General features: G+C 50.3%; 1 protein-coding gene across 1 annotated transcript in view; it reads right to left on the bottom strand.

Moving 5' to 3' along the window:
* Nucleotides 1–377: 377 nt before the first annotated feature.
* Nucleotides 378–19641, bottom strand: part of LOC119957700 (tyrosine-protein kinase receptor UFO) — a 157907-nt gene continuing 138643 nt past the window's right edge. Inside the window, 7 exon segments of the mRNA XM_038785765.1 lie at nucleotides 378–1684; nucleotides 5459–5595; nucleotides 7900–8059; nucleotides 11999–12108; nucleotides 14424–14545; nucleotides 14989–15081; nucleotides 18415–18492. Of these exon segments, the coding sequence (XP_038641693.1) occupies nucleotides 1264–1684; nucleotides 5459–5595; nucleotides 7900–8059; nucleotides 11999–12108; nucleotides 14424–14545; nucleotides 14989–15081; nucleotides 18415–18492 (1121 nt within the window). The 3' untranslated portion in view covers nucleotides 378–1263.

The raw sequence follows: 19641 nt of genomic DNA, 5'->3' as shown, positions 1-19641 counted from the left end.
CTCCTCAAACCTGAGACAGAGTGCAAGATTGCAAAGGTGCCAAGTGAGCAGAAAGCTGACTAACAGCTGAAAGTTGTGATAGAAAGCTATTAGCTATCTAGGCTAACGAGGTGCATAGAGGTCCAAAATACTTATTGTGCTGCACGTTAGCCCTAGATGCAAAGGTTCTCGTATTCCAACTTTGCCTCCAACGCATTTTTAATCCTCTTCACGACTTGTGATGGATCTCAAGGTGGTGCCCAGGTGGTCGATTCACAATCTTAACTAAACCTCGCTGGCTGGGGGAAATGATGCGAAACTCGGACACAAAATCACAAACCATCCTCACTGAGGTCGAATTGAACTTTGGGAAAGCAATGGCAAACAAAAAGCAGTGGCAGTTTCTAACCATGTCCCAGTTAAGCAGTGGACACACCTGTATTTAGACTTATCGAGCATTGAAAGCCACGGTTTGAAGAAGCTCAATGATAGTTTAACCGGCTCGCTGGTGGATTTGATTTTCTTGGAGGTACCTTGGGTGACGCTTACATTTTGTGTTTGAGGAAAGATTCTAAAATCTGGCTGGGCCGAGGCAGGGATGATTTGTGAATTCATTTTACAATCAGCAGGTCCAAACTATCGGCACCCTGATATCTAATCACTTTTGATCATCGCTTTTTCCTTTGTCATTTATTTTCTACCTTGCAACTGTTAAAAAAAAATGAAGGTAACTTAACATCCCCATTGTCCGTAAGTTTTCATGTGCAATCTACAAATATTTCGGACTACCTCTCACCGTAAACTCTTAAAAACCCGATTCAGAATGTTTGCAAAACCGATATCCCAGGAATTCGTGACCGATGTTTTCCATTGGGAAGCTAGGTTCGTGTGTACCCTCCCAGTATTGGTTGCTCCAGTCAAGCCTGATTAAAGGTGTCAACAAGCTGTGTTGGATTGAGGCCACTGTGACCGGGACACTGTTCCTCCAGCATGGTTTTAGGAGGCATGGGAAAATGCCTGGCGGAAAATAAGCGCGAAAAAAAATGTTGAAATTCATGATTGACGGCCAACACAGTGGGGTTGGAAATGGTTAAATTGCTCGTCTGTATTGGTTCCAGTCAGCAGCTTGCCTCTGCTACAGGACCATACTTGTACCATGATTGTCAAAGCCACAGTCAACCTTGTAACAAGACGATAATCTGCAGTCAGCTGGACATCAGTGGAGTGAGTGTTTAAGGCAGGCACCAGGAAACGTCTGGAGCCAAAATACACAGACGGCCTGACTCACTGATATTCCTTCCCGCACATTTCTTCCAGCGGGAGGTCCTCAGCCGCCAAACATGGAGGCACGTTGCCGCTCGTGGGCACTGGTGCCATCAGTCGGCCGGTCTCATGAGGTGGACACAGGACATAGCGATTGATGGCATCTGACTGGTGGACATCGGCCAACGTTACCGCGGGCACCTTGGAGAACAGCGAGCACGAAGCCTTCAAGCACTCTTCAAGATCCCCTCCTCCGGCTGCTCCCTGCTCAGCGTGGCTGTCGGGCCTCCCACAGGCCTCGCCCATGTTGACGTAGAGAATCTCCTCTGGGTCCGAGGAGGGCGGCAGGTCCTGCAGAATCTTCTCCAGTTGACAGCAGATTATCTCAAAGGTCGGCCGCTCTCTGGGGTTCAGCTGCCAGCAGTAGAACATCAGTTCATACCTGGCAAGAGAGAATAGGAGAAACGGGTCGGGTCTCTGTGCAATAAACTCACTGACAAAACCAGCCATACAATCAGATCATTGGACTGCTCACTTATTCCTGAAAGAATAAAACAGGGATAAACTCAGCAGATACAGCTGGCGTGATCGTCAGACACTGCCAGACCTGCCACATTTACATAGGTTTAGCTCACTGGGCTAAATCGCTGGCTTTGAAAGCAGACCAAGCAGGCCAGCAGCACGGTTCGATTCCCGTACCAGCCTCCCTGGACAGGCGCCGGACTGTGGCGACTAGGGGCTTTTCACAGTAACTTTATTGAAGCCTACTCGTGCCAATAAGCGATTTTCATTTCATTTCATTTCATTTAACCAGCAGTTTATGTTTTAATTTCTGATTTCCAACATCCGCTGTGTTTTTGTGATTATCCCTGATATTCTCCTTTGCTCCACTTCCCCTTTTAAGAGTTTCGCTCGCGTGACTGATTTCTCGTGGGACATGGTTAACCCCCACACAACATACTGACATTTACAATATTCCCAACCCACAGCGCACCCTTGTTTAACCGCTCTGGGTGAAACATAGAGTCAGTGTTAGACTGACTGGGGGCAGAATGACTCTCACTCTGGGAGACAATAATGGGCTGATTGGCACCGAGTGGCAACCCTGATGGAAATCTTAATTATGAATCTCAAGGGGATCAGGGGTTATGGGGAGAAGGCAGGAGAATGGGGATGAGAAAAATATCAGCCGTGATTGAATGGCGGAGCAGACTTGATGGGCCGAGTGGCCTAATTCTGCTCCTCTGTCTTACGGTCTTATGGTCTAATTGTTACATCCCAGAAGAAGACCATTTGGCCTGTCCTTCTTCCGTCTGAACACTCTAGCGAGGTCCACCCCACCCTATCCCCGTAACCCTACCTAACCTGCACATCCCTGGACACTCGAGGGCAATTTATCATGGCCAATATACCTAACCTGCACGTCTTTGGGCTGTGGGAGGAAACCGGAACACCCAGAGGAAACCCACGCAGACACGGGGAGAACATACAGACTCCACACAGTCACCCGAGGTCAGAATTGAAACCAGGTCCCTGGAGCTGTGGGCAGCCGTGCTAACCACTGTGCCGCCCATAATATAATAAAGCAGCACTGGAACTCTGCACCATCGGATTAAAAGCCGGATCCTTTACCGACATGAGTTACCGAGGCAGTTCTCCAATCCTCTGGCACCATTTCCAAGACAGACTGTCGGAGGATGGTCAGTGCCGCTCCGATTTACACTCTCCTTCCCCTCAGAATCTTTGGATGTCTATCATCCAGATCCTGGACATCTTTCCACGGAGACAACTGTCAGCACCACATCCTGTGCCTGCGAGTTTATGGAAAGGATGCACATTTTTTACTTTCAAGAACAATATTGATCATTTACCTGGACGCAGGATGGACACCGGGGGTCAGGAGATTTCTGCACAGACAAAGGATTAACTCATGTCTGAACATGCTTCTGGAAAGTTTTTCAAATGTAAATGAGCATGGCTTTTCAAAGCTGTTTGCAACACTGTCAGAGTAATCTCTCTGACGGATAGATGTAAACATAAGCAAAAAAACCCAAAGCATTCAAATCCCAGCGCGCCCCTGTCAGATCGAACCAGCCGCAGAGGAAACAGACCTAAAAAACAAAAGTGTTAACCAAACTCGAAACGGAGAGGGAAACTGCCAGAAGAAAGATGGAATTAAGGGGCGGGATTCTCTGTCCCCCCCCCCCCCCCCCCCCCGTTTTCCGGCACGGTGTGTCCCTGCCGGCAAACGGCATTCTCCGCCCGGCACCCGGCCAACGGGGTTACCCATTATGTGCACCCCTACGTCATCGGGAAAACCCACGAGCGTGGGTGCGCTGCCGGTGAAGCCGAGGATCCCGGCGACGGAGAATCCCGCAGAAGGTTCCTAAAGAGCAGTGAGATAAAAGGGAGAGATACAGCAGGAGGGAGAATTGAATTGAAAAAGACTAAACTCGAGGTGCAACTGGACGATACTGGTTGCTGATTCCAATCTTTGGATTTCTGAAGCGTTAATGGCTAGTACCTAAATTAAACTAGTTGAACTAAATTTTAGTTAAAGGCAATTTCAACATAATATCCTTTGAGAATGTTGCAAAAAGTCGACCATGGCTTTTTAAAAAAGAAATTCAATTAAGGGGCAATTTAGCGTGGCCAATCCACTTACCCTGCACATCTTTGGGTTGTGGGGGGGTGAGACCCAAGCAGACACGGGGAGAATGTGAAAACTCCACACGGAGAGTGACCCGGGCCCAGGATTGAACCCAGATCCTCGGCGCCGTGGGGCAGCAGTGCTAACCACTGCGCCACCGTGCCACCCAGTGGCTCAAAGATTCTTGAACCCTACTTTCACAGAGTGAATTAGTTGAACAAGCTTGTGTCAGATGAAAACTGCCATTTTAAACATTTACGATCTAGAATTACTGGCACCTGGAAACAGCCTGAATGAATCACATGGCTGCTGAGCAGGATCTTTCAAATTAAACTTCTTTTACAAGAATGTGTAAAAAAGTATGGAGGAGACTTTGAAGGAATTCAAGAGTAGTAACAGGAAGAATGAATTCTCCGTCATCAGTCCAGCCTGTTGATCTCTGTGGAGAGATTCGCCATTGGGCTTTTCATTCTGGACACACGTGAAATAATCCAGGGAATTTCTCAGTTCCCACAGTTCACCATTGGCCACCGATGGGATTTTCCGGAACCTTCCAAAGTCAATGACCCCTTCGGCCGGTGGCAAAGGCTGTAAAGTCCTTATTCTGTACTCTGTGGTTTTCACCCTGGAAATCTTTCTAGCTCTATCCCTATTTTAGCGTATAATTGCACAAGAGGCAGCATCATGTTTTGAGTGTGTGCAAATAAATGAACCCTCAAAGTTTACCCTATCTCCAATTTTCTTGGGCTATTGATAAAAAATGGATCTCCTATCGTGGAATCATATCATTCCTACAGTGCAGAAGGAGACCATTCGGCCCATCGAGTCTACACCTCTAAAAGAGCGAGCGCTTTCCCCCGTCCCATCCCAACAACTCCTTAACTTAACCTACACATCTTTGGGCACTAAGGGGCAATTTAGCGAGGCCAATCCACCTAACCTGCACATCTTTGGACTATTTGCTTTTCCAGTTTTCCTTGTGCCCCTCTGTACAGGTGTGCCCGCTGTGGTGCCACGGACCCGATTCTGGCTACACTCCTAGATGAACCCACACTTTGTCAATATCCAGAACCGAGTATTGGTGGAACAGTTGGATATACTGACGGGACACCTGCTCCACCTGCCTGTTCCTTCCTGACTGTCTTATGGCTGCCTATTCCCTCTCTCCCGGCACATTCCTAAACTGCTTGGTGACCACATCCATAAATGCTTCATGTCGGGTGTGAATCCCACTTGGTGGGGCAGGTTGCAGGGTTGGCAGTATCAGCCTGAATGAAGAATGCGATCAAACTGGTTGCCAAACCGGCCACCCCAATCCGGTGAGTATCTCACTGTAAGGCGAGATTCAAATTCCCAACTTGTCAAACTTTTTATGATGGCGCAACGGTTGATCTGGCGAAGAACCTGGTAAATCTTCCCGGGAGAATTCATCGCTTCACTCCGAGAAAAACTAATTCGAAATTAAATTGACAGAATCACTTAATGCGGTTTCAGAAAATCTAAATTTGGGGAAATTCCTGCCCCATCAAACAGTACATTCATGAAGAGAACCTGGAGTTTCCTTACAGTGCATCCAGACAGTCTGGGGGCTGTTTGAGCCTGTTGCCTTGCCGGAGGTAGTCATAGATCTCACTGTTTTCCACGCCTGGGTATGGAGTTTGCCCGCGGGTTGCAATCTCCCACATGGTTACACCAAAGGACCACTGGAAAGAGAGAGAAGAACAAGTCATACTCCACTGGCGACCAGCTCAGAACTGTATCCACATAATCAGTATTACTGCTCCTCGTGCTAACTCGGATGCACCCAAAGACTTTGGGATGAATCTCCACGAGTGCTCAGTGTGTGTTGGAAAGGTTACAGAATAGATGGACACAGGAGTAGTGTGGGAAGAGGTCATCAGAGTGGGAGCAGTACAGAAATGGGCCTGTTCTGCGAAATGGCCTGAACGCGACATCGTAAGAACAGGGGGCGGGATTCTCCAATAGTGGGGCTATGTCCCCACGCCCGTGAATAAACGTGCATGAATCACTGTGGGCTTACGTGGAAGTGCAGGGGGCTAGTGCTCCTCGCAACTCAGGCTGCTAATATGGGGCCCTGCACTTCCGGTCAGGGGTCCGCGCATGCACATGACCGCAGCCTGCATCGGCCGCCCCACGAGACATGGCCGACCCACACCGCGGACCGGCACCAAGAAAATAGCCCCCCCCCTCCCTGATCGCGCGCACCCGCGGATCGGTGGCCCCTGATCGGTAGCCTGGCCGTCCTGGAGGGCCCCCCGTGAATTATCCCCCCCCCCACCATGCCGAGTTGCCGCCGAGTGGAACCATGAGAAAACCACGCTGGCGGGAACTCGGCCAGCTGCACTCGGTGATTCGCCGCAGGGTCCTCTTTCAATGGCCCCCGACCGGCGCCACGTCGACTGCGCGCGCCCGATTGGCGGCATTTCTGCGGGGTCCGGAGAATCGCAGGAGCGGCATCAGACCCGATCTCGGGTTTGGCGCCCATTCTCCGGCCCCGCGCCGATCGCGATTTCGGCACGGAGGCTCGGAGAATCCAGCCCCTGGTTTCCTATTCTGCATTCTGGTACTGGAGACAGGCCGACAAGGCGGGAAAAAACACATAGGCCGAAAAGAGGAGCTGCCAAATAAGGCCCTGACTCGAATCAATATTGGCTGCCTGCCAGAGCACTCATGTCAACGCAGACACTCACTATCGCTAAATGGAACTTTGTGATTAGCCATTTACAATAGTTATCAGGTTTACACACAAGGAAGACCATGCTGCGAATATGTAACTAACTTCCAGACAGCAGTAATCAACTTTGCAGCAGGGCCAATGATGAACAAAGAGGCCCATAACGGGCTGATCGCTGGTCAGACAAGAGTGTTTCAGAGGACAATCGATCTTGATTGAATCACCCTGGATGGACAGGGGTATCCTGTTTATTCCTATCAGTGAGTTTAAGTCTTGATGGGGCAATAGAACTCAGGTGTGGTGTGTGTATGTGTATCATGACTCAATGTGAGCAGAACCTGTATAAAAGAAGGAACACTGGAACACATTGTCAGCAACAACCTTGCTGCCCCCAGGAGCAACAACCTTGCTGCCCCCAGGAGCAACCATTGCTGAAGAAGGGGCTGAGAGTTCAGAGAAGAAGATATCTACACTGAGTAATCGCCGCCTGGCCAGCCTCCTTCACTGTGGTGGGTAATACCTAGAGCTCAGCTGTGAGTCTGTGTCATGTACTGTGCAATTGATTTTGAAGATTGTGATACCCAAATTGATAGTTACAGCAGGCAGTGTGTGTTTTCTTGTGTCTGTCCAAGCTGATCGAGAAGGGTTTTCTCGAACACCACATCCCCTCACAATCAGCATGGTCCGCATATGTGTCAGTTAGAAGATTCACTGCCACAACTTACCAAGGCTCCTTCAACAGCACTTTCCAAAGTCATCAACTCTACCACCTAGCAAAGCATATGGTGAGCAAGTGAAGGGAACATTATCACGTTCAAATTCTCCTTCTCACCATACCAGACTTACTTTGAACTATAAACTGTTCCTTCATTGCTGTTGGGTCAAAATCCCAGAACTCCCTTTCTTTTCTTTTTTTTTGTTTAATTTAGAGTACCCAATTATTTTTTCCAATTAAGGGGCAATTTAGCGGGACCAATCCACCTACCCTGCACATCTTTGGGTTGTGGGGGTGAAACCCACGCAGACACGGGGAGAATGTGCAAACTCCATAGGGACAGTGACCCAGGGCCGGGATTCAAACCCGGGTCCTCAGCGCCGTGAGGCAGCAATGCTAACCACTGTGCCACCTTGCTGCCCTCAGAACTCCTTTTCTAACAGCACTCTAGGTTTACCTGCACCATCTGGACTACAGAGGTTGACGTATCCCCATTAACCCACGGCACCTTCCCCAGGGCAATTAAGAATAGGCAATATGGGCGGCACAGTGGTTAGCATTGGCTCATTGACAGGAGTTCAGAATGGAATCACCTACCACATCGCTTTTGATGGTATAAACTCTGTCCGCCAGGCTTTCGATTGCAATCCACTTCACTGGCATTTTCGAGATGCGGCCTTGTCGGTAGTAATCCCCATTGTAAATTTTTTTGGACAGCCCAAAGTCAGCCACACAGACATTCATGTTTTCATTTAACCTGTGGTAAGAAATAAATGGTTTTAAAATAATAACAGAAGATCGAACATTTAGCCGCCCACATACCACCCTCCATAATTTTAAACTCAATAAAAATCTGCAATTAAAAGTCTAAAGATGACCATGAAACCATTGTCGATTGTCATAAAAACCCCATCTGGTTCACTGATGTCCGTGAGGGAAGGAAATCTGCCGTCCTTGCCTGGTCTGGCCTACATGTGACTCCAGACCCACAGCAATGTGGTTGGCTCTTAACTGCCCCCCTCTGAAATGGCCGAGCGAGAGACTCAGTTGAAGGGCAATTAGGGACGGGCAAGAAATGCTGACCCAGCCCAGCCACCCCCACATCCCATGAAGTCCCAGGAGGGAGATTTTCACATGAACAGTGGAGGAGAGGACATCCTGAGTGAAACACAGCCAGAGCGAGTGTGGGTATCGGGGATTGGGGGCACAGTGAAAGAAGTGCTTTCTGCTTTTTTCTCCTTGTTTTCTAACTTTGTAAATATTCAGAGGGTCGTCTTGCCCTGTTGCAGCTGAGGCTACAAGGGGGAGGGAGAGCTGATTGGTAAGTCGTGACTAAGAACAAAGAACAATACAGCACAGGAACAGGCCCTTCGGCCTTCCAAGCCTGTACCGCTGATGACATCAGCCTTAGCCGAAACCCTCAGCACTTCCTTGTGCCGTATTCCTTGATACCCATCCTATCCATGTATTTGGCGAGATGCCTTTTGAACGCCATTAATGTAAGGTCGGGAAAGTATTTACGACTTTTATCACTGATAGAGTGCAAGGTTTCTTTATGGTTTATAGTTTATAAGGGCTATAATCTGTATTAACGAGGACCAGGAAGGAAGGGCCCAAGAGAATTGGATATAATCTGATATTAAGCATCTTCCAAAGGTTTAATTTAATGGGGTAAGTCATGGCAGGAGAGCTCAAAGCTGTGGTTTGCTCCTCTTGCTCCATGTGGGAGGCCGGGAACCTTTCCAGTGCCCGGGGCCAGCATGTGTGTAGGAGGTGTCTCTAGTTACAGCCCCGGGAAGACTGAATTTCGGAGCTGGAGTGGCGGGTAAGGACACTGTGGAGCACACGTGAGGCGGAGAGTATCGTGCATAGCACGGATATAGAGGTGGTCATACCGCAGTCTCAGACTCTACAGGCAGGAAGGAAATGGATGACCACCAGACAGAGCAAGAGAGCTGGGCAGGCAGTGCAGGAATCTCCTGTGACTATTCCTCTGACGAACAGATATACCGCTTTGGATACTGTTCAGGGGAATGGCCTCTGAGGGGAAAGCAGCAACAGTCAAACATGTAGCACCACGGTTAGTTCTGCTACAGAGTGGGGGGTAATAAGTTTGCGAATGCAATAGTTATAGGAAACACGATTGTAAGGGGAATAATTAGACGTTTCTGCGAATGAGTCTTCAGGGGGGATGTTGCCTCCCTGGTGCGGGGATCAAGGATGTCTCGGAGCGGTTACTGGATATTCTGGAGGGGGAGGGTGACCAGCCAGTGGTTGTGGTACACATCAGTGCAGGGGTTCAGAGGCGATTCACCAGCCTGGGATAAAACATTTCAGTTATGAAGAGAGGTTGGATAGGCTTGGGTTGTTTTCTCTCAAGCACAGAAGACTGAGGGGCGACCTGATTGAGGTGCGCAAGATTGAGGGGCATGGACAGGGTGGAGAGGGAGCAGCTATTCCCCTTAGTTGAAGGGTCAGTTCGGAGGGGACACAAGTTCAAGGTGAGGGGCGGGAGGTTTAGGGGGGATTTGAGGAAAACAGTTTTTACCCAGAGGGTGGTGAGGGACTGGAACGCTCTGCCTGGGAGGGTGGGAGAGGCGGGTTGCCTCACATCCTTTAAAAAGTACCTGGATGGGCACTTGGCACGTCTTAACATTCAAGGCTATGGGCCAAGTGCTGGCAAACAGGATTGGGTAGACAGGTCAGGTATTTTTCATACATCTGTGCAGAATTGGTGGGCCGAAGGGCCTCTTCTGTGCTGGATTACTCTGTGATTGTGACATAGGTTTAAAAAAAAGGGACAAGGTCCTAAAAGCAGAATATATGGAGTTAGGAAGAGGGCTGAGAAGTTAGATTTCAAAGATAGTGATCTCAGGATTACTACCAGAGCTACATGCTAGTCAGAGTAGAAAAAGTCGGATGTATCTGCGAATATGTGGCTGAAAAGATGGTGTGAGGGGGAGGGTTTCAGATTCCTGGGGCATTGGGATCGGTTCTGGGAGAGGTGGGACCTGTACCAATCGGACAGGCTACACCTGGGCAGGATTGGGGGCTGACAGGGGATACTTGCTGGGCAAAAACAGAGGACAGAACAATGCAGCACAGGAACAGGCCCTTCGGCCCTCCAAACCTGCGCCGATCACGTGTCCTGTCTCAACCAAGCCCCTGTATCCTTCTATATCCCATCTGTTCATGTGTCTATCCAGGTAAGTCTAAAAGGTTGCTTACGTATCTGCCTCAACCACCTCACTTGGCAGTGCATTCCAGGCCACCACCACCCTCTGTGTAAATAAACTTCCCCCACATATCTCCACTGCACCTTTCCTCCCCTCACCTTGAACTTGTGCCCCCTTGTAATTGTCATTTCTGCCCTGGGAAAAAGCCTCTAAATGTTCACCCGATCTGTACCCCTAATAATTTGATAAACTTCTATCAGATCGCCCCTCAGCCTCCGTCTCTCTAGGGAGAACATTCCCAGTTTATTCAATCTCACCCTCCATACCAGGCAACATCCTGGTAAACCTTTTCCGTACTCTCTCCAAAGACTCCACGTCCTTCTGGTAGTGCGGTGACCAGAATTGGACACAGTGGGCCGGGATTCTCCCCTCCCGGCGGGGCGGGGGGTCCCGGCGTGATGGAGTGGCGAGAACCACTCCGGCGTCGGGCCGCCCCAAAGGTGCGGAAGTCTCCGCACCTTTAGGGGCCAGGCCCTCACTTTGAGGGGCTAGGCCCTCACCTTGAGGGGCTAGGCCCGTGCCGGAGTGGTTCCCGCTCCGCCAGCTGGTGTGGACGGCCTTTGGCGCCACGCCAGCCGAGGCTGAAAGGACTTCGCCGGCTGGCGTAAGTCCGCGTATGCGCCGGAGCGTCAGCGGCTGCAGACGCCATCCCAGCGCATGCGCAGGGGAGGGGGTCACTTCCGCCTCCGCCATGGTGAAGACCATGGCGAAGGTGGAAGGAAAAGAGTGCCCCCATGACACAGGCCCGCCTGCCGATCGGTGGGCCCCGAACGCCCCGCGCCACCAGTCCCGCCGGTCAGGTAGGTGTTTTGGTTCCCGCCGGCGGGAGAGGCTTGACAGCGGCAGGACTTTGGCCCATTGCGGGCCGGAGAATCGCCGGGGGGGGAGAGTGGGGGTCCTGCCGACCGGCGCGGCGCGATTCCCGCCCCCGCCGAATCTCTGGTGGTGGAGAATTCGGGACACGGCGGGGGGTGAGATTGACGCCGGCCCCCGGCGATTCTCTGACTTGGCGGGGGGTTGGAGAATCCCGCCCAGTATTCCAAATGCGGCCTAACCAACGTTCTATATAACTGCAACATAATTTCCAAGCTGTTATACTCAATACCCTGTCCTATGAAGGCAAGCATGCCATATGCTTTCTTTCCCAGCTTTTAAGGATCTGTGGACCTGAACGCCCAGATCTCTCTGTGTCTCTATGCTCCTGATTGATTCCGAGCTGGCTTTGAACTGGGGCAGCTTTTGCATGGTGTAAGTACTTCTCAATTCTCCGGGGTTAAAAAGGGGGAAAATGAGTCACACATCCCAGTACAGTAAATGTTATGGGAGTTACATAGACTCAGCAACGTGCTGAGATATCGTACTCCTGGCATCAGAATCCCACACAGACAGAATGACAAGCTGGGTGAGCAATCGGATACCAGGGGCTGGGAGGAAGCTGGAGAAATCGCGCACGGACTCACATGCAGTTGCGAGCAGCCAGATCCCTGTGGATGAAGTTCTTGTTGCTGAGATATTCCATACCCCGTGCGATATCAGTCATGAATTTTACTAGAGTCTGCATCGGGAGGTACTGCAAAGGAAGACAAATCGTCAGCGTTTCCCAGGCACACGAGATCCAGATAGGTGAAAGGTCAAACTGTGAGATCAGGGTCCAGACATCCCAAAGCAATTCAATGGCACAGTGGTTAGCGCTGCTGCCTCACAGCCTCCAGGGACCCGGGTTCGATTCCGGCCTCGGGTGACTGTGCGGAGTCTGCACGTTCTCCCTGTGTCTGCGTGGGTTTCGTCCAGTTTCCTCCCACAGTCCAAAGATGTGCAGGTTGGGTGGATTGGCCGTGCTATATTGTCCCTTAGTGACCAGGGATTAGATGGGGTTACAGGAGCGGGGCGGGGGAGTGGGCATGAATAGGGGTGCTCTTGCGGAGAGTCGGTGCAGAGCTGATGGGCTGAATGGCCTCCTTCTGCACGGTAGGGGTTGCATGGATTTTATGATGTGGAGATGCCACCTTATCACACGATCAGGAGACGCAGAGTTTCAGCATCTGCAGTGTTGGGCTGACCACTGTAGCAGATCAGCGGAACAATCAGGAATCTGAAGGGTTGGCAGAGCTACGATCCCACAGAGGAGTGTCAGGGAGAGATGTTACTCCCTAAGGAGAGGGCAGAGGTCAGGCATGCTCCTTTCTGCTGGTTCCAAGCATCAGGTGGCTCTTGATCTCAGAAAGGCCATTCCCAACATCCCAAAGAGATCTTCAGCCAAATCAAAAAACATTTGAAAAGCTGTCATGTGAATAACACAGCAGCCACGGGTCAGAAACGTCCACAAAACGCAATGCGATTGGGATTTTTAGGTGTTGGTTGGGGAATAGCTACCAGAACACTCAGTCCAGCTCCTCTTTGAACCGTGGCTATGAGATCTCTGGGAGTTTGAGCCATAGGATCGGGAATTAGTTTTAAACAAAAACACCTCGGCGATTGCATCACTGCCTCACTGCTGCCGTGGGAACCACCGGCAGTGTGGAATTCTTTCTTTGGGATTCGGGAGCAGACCCACGACCTCATAATGTCTTCGCACTAAAGCCATGGCTGGCACTACCGCAGACTGCCGACGTTTATTTATTTATTTTTAAATTTAAAAAAAATAAATTTAGATTACCCAATTATTTTTTCCAATTAAGGGGCAATTTAGCGTGGCCAATCCACCTTACCCTGCACATTTTTGGGTTGGGGGGGTGAAACCCACGCAGACACGGGGAGAATGTGCAAACTCCACACGGACAGTGATCCAGGGCCGGGATCGAACCTGGGAGCTCAGCGCCGTGAGGCAGCTGTGCTAACCACTAGGCCACCGTGCTGCCCTTACTGCTGACGTTTATTAATGTGAAACAAAAGTTCTAACTGTAGTCGGGTCTGACATTTCCACACAAACCACGAAAGGACAAATGCTCCCAGCCCCCGTCTATTCTGATTGAGTCACGGAGGCGCTTGCTAGTCTCGGCGTTCTGAGATCAGGAAGGGGAAACTTTAGCCAATGTTTCTGACTCCTCAACACATCGGATCGGGACCCCTCTGGAAAGATCCCATGTGAGGACAGGATTTGTTCACTGAACCATATCGGAGTGCAAGGCGAGAGGGAGGGAAGGTGAGGGAGTGGGAGGGGAGAGGGCACAGTGCGCGAGGGGAGAGGACGGGGAGGGGAGGCAGGAGGGGCAGAGGAGGTGGAACAAATAAGTGCGAGGGGATGGGAGGGGGAGGGGAGAGACGAGGGGAAGGAGAGGGAGTGAGGAGTCTGGGGAGGAGGGATAGAGGAGATGGGAGGGGAAGGGGAGGAGGGAGAGAGGAGGTGGGAGAGGAGGTGAAGGAGAAACTGCAGTGTGAGAGGGTAGGGGAAGGGGAGGGGAAAGGGAGGAAGGAGAGTAAGGGAGGAGGTGAAACCACAGTGTGCGAGGCGAGGGGAAGAAGAGGAGAAGGGGAGGAAGGAGAGACGGGAGAGAGGAGGGGAAGGGGAGGAGGGAGAGCAGGGAGAGAGGAGGGGGAGGTGGAGAGGAGGTGGGAAGGGAGGAGGGGAAGGGGGAGAAGAGGGGAAAGGGAGGGGGAGAGGAGGCGGGAGGGTAGAAAGGAAGGAGGGGAGGGAGGAAGGAAAGGGGAGGACGGAGAGAAGGGGGCGAGGAGAAGGGGAGAAACTGCAGTGTGAGGGGAGAAGGGAGGAGGAAGAGGGAAGGGCGGGAGGAGAGAAGGGAAGGGAGGGGGTGAGGAGAGGGGGAGAATCTGCAGTGAGAGGGGAGCGAGTGGAACAAGTGTGCAAGTCGGACTGGGTGCCCTGAACAAACCCTGGAGCATTGGATGGTCATTTCGCAAGAACCATTCTCACTCCCAGCATCTTACCAATGGATTCTCTCCCAGTCGGGAATACAGCAGGAAGCTGTGCAGGTCTCCGTGCTTCATAAACGGGAGGATGACGACCGGTGAGGGGAAGCCCTCATTCTCGTCACTCTGCAGACACACTCCTGCATTCAGATAGAGAAGGAAGAAAATCATTAAAAACCTGACCACCAGCGCTTTGGAAATAGGAAACCTCAAAACGCCTCCAGAACTGGTGAAAATCCGAGAGCTCCCTCCCTTACAGCACTGTGGGTACCTTGAACGACACAGGGATGCAATGCCTCGAAGGAGGCCGCTACTAGTTCTCTAGATGTGTACATGACGTACGACTATCATAAGCTGAATATTAATTTCCTGCGGATGCGATTCTCCCAAAAGTCCCCGAGTGAGCGCGTTGAGCCACATATTTCCCAGCGCTCATATTGACGTAAACACGTGGCTATTCTCAAGCGACTCACATTGAATAAGGGGCCTGAATGAGGGACACGCGGCGAGATGCTTTTCAGGTGCAGCGTGGCCGTTGGATCGCGCCCATTGTTTTTAAGAGGAAACGTTGAGGTTACCTTACCCAGTAAACGCATAACGTTGGGATGGTCAAACTCCTTCATGCAGACTGCTTCTCGAAGAAAGTCCTCCATTTCAGTCCGTGTGCAGATCGCAACTGTGGGCAGGAAATGAGAGGGTCAGTAAGATGCAGATCAGGAAGGGGTTGAGGTGCTCACGGTCAGCGGCCTACCTCTTTCAGCACTGACCAGCTACTGACCTCCGTGTGGAGGTCGGCCTGTTAGAAAGGCTCAGAAGCACAAACAGCTGGATGTCAGACAGAGGAAACCATTTGTTCCAACATACACTCATAAGACATAGGAGTAGAATTAGGCCATTCGGCCCATCGAGTCTGCTCCGCCAGTCAATCATGGCTGATATGTTTCTCATCCCCATTTTCCTGCCTTCTCCCCATAACCCCTGATCCCCTTATTAATCTAGAACCCATCTATCTCTGTCTTAAAGACACTCAGTGATTTGGCCTCCACAGCCTTCTTCTGCAAAGAGTTCCACAGATTCACCACCCTCTGGCTGAAAAACTTCCTCCTCATCTCTGTTTTAAAGGATTGTCCCTTTCGTCTGAGATTGTGTCATAGAACATAGAACATAGAACAGTACAGCACAGAACAGGCCCTTCGGCCCTCGATGTTGTGCCGAGCCATGATCACCCTACTCAAACCCACGTATCCACCCTATACCCGTAACCCAACAACCCCCCCCCTCCCTTAACCTTACTTTTTAGGACACTACGGGCAATTTAGCATCGCCAATCCACCTAACCCGCACATCTTTGGACTGTGGGAGGAAACCGGAGCACCCGGAGGAAACCCACGCACACACGGGGAGGACGTGCAGACTCCGCACAGACAGTGACCCAGCCGGGAATCGAACCTGGGACCCTGGAGCTGTGAAGCATTTATGCTAACCACCATGCTACCATGCTGCCCTCTGGTTCTAGTTTTTCCTACAAGTGGAAACATCCTCTCCACGTCCACTCACTGTACATTCTATGATTCTATCCAAGCCTCGCATTGTCCTGTAAGTTTCAATAAGATCCCCCCTCATCCTTCTAAACTCCAATGAATACAGACCCAGAGTCCTCAACTGTTCCTCATACGACAAGCTCTTCATTCCAGGGATCATTCTTGTGAACCTCATCCGGACCCTTTCCAAGGCCAGCACATCCTTCCTTAGATACGGCACCCAAAACTGCTCCCAATACTCCGTGGGGTCTGGTCAGAGCCTTATACAGCCTGAGAAGTACATCCCCTTCTTGTATTCTAGCCCTCTCAACATGAATGCTAACATTGCATTTGCCTTCTTAACTACCGACGGAACCTGAATTCCTCAAGGGAATCGTCAACAAGGACTCCCAAGTCCCTTTGTGCTTCTGATTTCTGAAGCATTTCCTCATTTAGAAAACAGTCTATGCCTCCATTCTGCCTTCCAAAGTGCATAACCTCACACTTTTTCACATTGTATTCCATCTGCCACTTCATTGCCCACTCTCCGAGCCTGTCCATGTCCTTCTGCAGCCCCCTGCTTCCTTGATACTACCTGTCCCTCTACAGATCTTTGTATCATCTGAAAGCTTAGTAACAGTGCCTTCAGTTCCTTCTTCCAGATCATTAATGTATATTGTGAAAAGTTGTGATCCCAACACAGGCCCCTGAGGCACACCACTAGTTACCGGCTGCCATCCTGAAAAAGACCCCTTTATCCCCACTCTCTGCCTTCTGCCAGTCAGCCAATCCCCTATCCATGCCAGGATCTTACCCTTAACACAATGGGCTCTTAACTTATTTAACAGTCTCCTATGCGTCACCTTGTTAAAGGCTTTCTGGAAATCTAAATAAATCATGTCCACTGGTTCTCCTTTGTCTAACTTCCTTGTTACCTCCTCAACGAACTCTAACAGACATGACCTCCCCTTGACGAAGCCGTGCTGACTCAGTCCTATGGATGTAAGACTTATCCCAGAGCCTGACAAGTACTTCATAGATTATCATAGAATTTACAGTGCAGAAGGAGGCCATTCGGCCCATCGAGTCTGCACCGGCTCTTGGAAAGAGCACCGTACCCATGGTCAACACCTCCACCCTATTCCCATAACCCAGTAACCCCACCCAACACTCAGGGCAATTTTGGACACTAAGGGCAATTTATCACGGCCAATCCACCTAACCTGCACATCTTTGGACTGTGGGAGGAAACCGGAGCACCCGGAGGAAACCCACGCACGCACGGGGAAGATGTGCAGACTCTGCACAGACAGTGACCCAATCTGGGAATCGAACCTGGGACCCTGGAGCTGTGAAGCAATTGTGCTAACCACAATGCTACCGTGCTGCCCAATTCTCAACCAATTTAACCAATTCTCTTTAAAAGCTGTGGCTGCGTTTGCTCCAGGCACAATGCAGTCCAGATCGCAACAGCTTGCAATGTAAATTAATTCTTCTCTTGCTTCGGGTATTTTGGAATCTGTGCCTGGTGATTACCAGCCACCCTGGCTGAGGAAAAAGCTTTGCCCCACCTCCTGCCAAAACCTGCCCCGTAACTTTCTCTGCGTTAACCAGAATAATCTCAGGCTTCTCTCTTCCCCCCCCCCAACCCAGGGTCAAGGATGTCGCTGGGCGGCTGCAGGACATCCTCTGGGGGATGGGGAGAGTGGGGGGGGGGGGGGGGGGGGGGGGGGGGGGGCGGGTGAACAGTCAGAGGTCCTCGTCCACATTTGTACCAGCAACAGGTAGGAGGAGAGATGAGGGCGTCGCGGCAGATTTTCGGGAGTATGGAAGGAAATTAGAAATCAGTCAAGGGCAACGGTCGGAGGATTAGTCCCAGTGCCTCCTGCCAGTGAGCATTGGAATAGGGGACTGAGTGGTTGAGCACATGGCTGGAGAATCAAATAACCAATTTAACTAAATCAAATAAACTAAGGGGCAAATTAAAGGCGCATTAACTGCCTTCAACAGAAACAAATCGCAAATTGAACTTAAAACATCAAAACCAAAACGTGATTTAAGAGGATGAGTAATGCACCCCAGTCCCTGTGGGGCCCACCGAGCATGGAAGGCCCGATGATGCCCCTGGGGCACCGCATTCCCTCTCTCCAAGGACACCTGGATCAGAGGAGGCGCAAGTGGAGTATAAATACTGGAATGGTTCAGTTAAATTGAAAGGCGAGTGTCTGGGCTGTACATTCCATACAATTCTATGCACAAGTGACCATACCCTGAGCAGAGGCCAGGGTGAATACTCCTGGCAAGAAACAGTGTTCCTGGTCGTGGGTGGCCCCAGCAGAGAGGAACACAGTGTCACTCTCCATCCAAAGCACCTGCTTGGGTACTTGACCCTTTAGAGATTCCATTTGGTTCCCAGCGAAAGCTTCGTCCGCATCAACTGGGCCCCCATGAAAAACCCTTCGGCCAATCGGACGTCACAGTCCACTTACTTTTCATCGTCTTGACAGCCACTTTGAGAAGATAATCATCCTGGTTCAACTGCCCCTCCATGACCGAGCCAAACTCCCCTAGGCAAAATAAATAAATCTGTACATTAAGGTGAAAGAGATCAAACAAAGCAACATGTTTCGCTTTTCCATGAAGGAATTAGTCGGGTCTCTACAAATGAGCCTAACCCCAATCCTCAATCCCATTCCTAATCCCAATATCAATCTCAATCCTAACCCCAAACACAATCCCAATCTTCATCCTACTGCCAATCCCAATCTTCATCCTACTGCCAATCCCAATCTCAATCCCAATCTTCATCCTACTGCCAATCCCAATCTTCATCCTACTGCCAATCCCAATCTCAATCCCAATCTTCATCCTACTGCCAATCCCAATCTTCATCCTACTGCCAATCCCAATCTTCATCCTACTGCCAATCCCAATCTTCATCCTACTGCCAATCCCAATCTCAATCCCAATCTTCATCCTACTGCCAATCCCAATCTTCATCCTACTGCCAATCCCAATCTTCATCCTACTGCCAATCCCAATCTCAATCCCAATCTTCATCCTACTGCCAATCCCAATCTCAATCCCAATCTTCATCCTACTGCCAATCCCAATCTTCATCCTACTGCCAATCCCAATCTTCATCCTACTGCCAATCCCAATCTTCATCCTACTGCCAATCCCAATCTCAATCCCAATCTTCATCCTACTGCCAATCCCAATTTCAATCCCAACCTTCATCCATTTGCCAATCCCAATATCAATCCCAACCTTCATCCATTTACCAATCCTAATTTCAATCCCAATCTTCATCTATTTTCCGATCCCACTCTCGATCCCAATCTTCATCCTACTGCCAAACCCAATCTCAATCTTCATCCATTTGCCAATCCCAATCTCAGTCCCAATATTCATCCTATTGCCCAATCACAATTCCAATCCTAATTTTAACCCTATTCCCAATTGAATCCCAATATAAATCCTAAATACTGGTTGAAGACTGAACTCATGACAAAGGTGAGAATTGGTGATTATAGGATTGGGTGGAGTGTCAAACAAGGAACACACTGATCGGGGTACTGAGATGTTGGACGTGGTGCCAAGGTATGAAAGGAAATTTGTTCACAGGAGCAATTTCAGGGCAGGATCGAATGAAGGAGCTGGTTTCAGTATTGGCCACATTTTGAAAAGCTTTCAACTGGGAGATTCAACGCTGC

This window comes from Scyliorhinus canicula, chromosome 27 (genome assembly GCF_902713615.1).
Source record: "Scyliorhinus canicula chromosome 27, sScyCan1.1, whole genome shotgun sequence".
Taxonomy (NCBI): Eukaryota; Metazoa; Chordata; class Chondrichthyes; order Carcharhiniformes; family Scyliorhinidae; genus Scyliorhinus; species Scyliorhinus canicula.
Note: the sequence above shows the minus strand (reverse complement) of the source record. Positions and strands in the feature narration are given on the sequence as shown.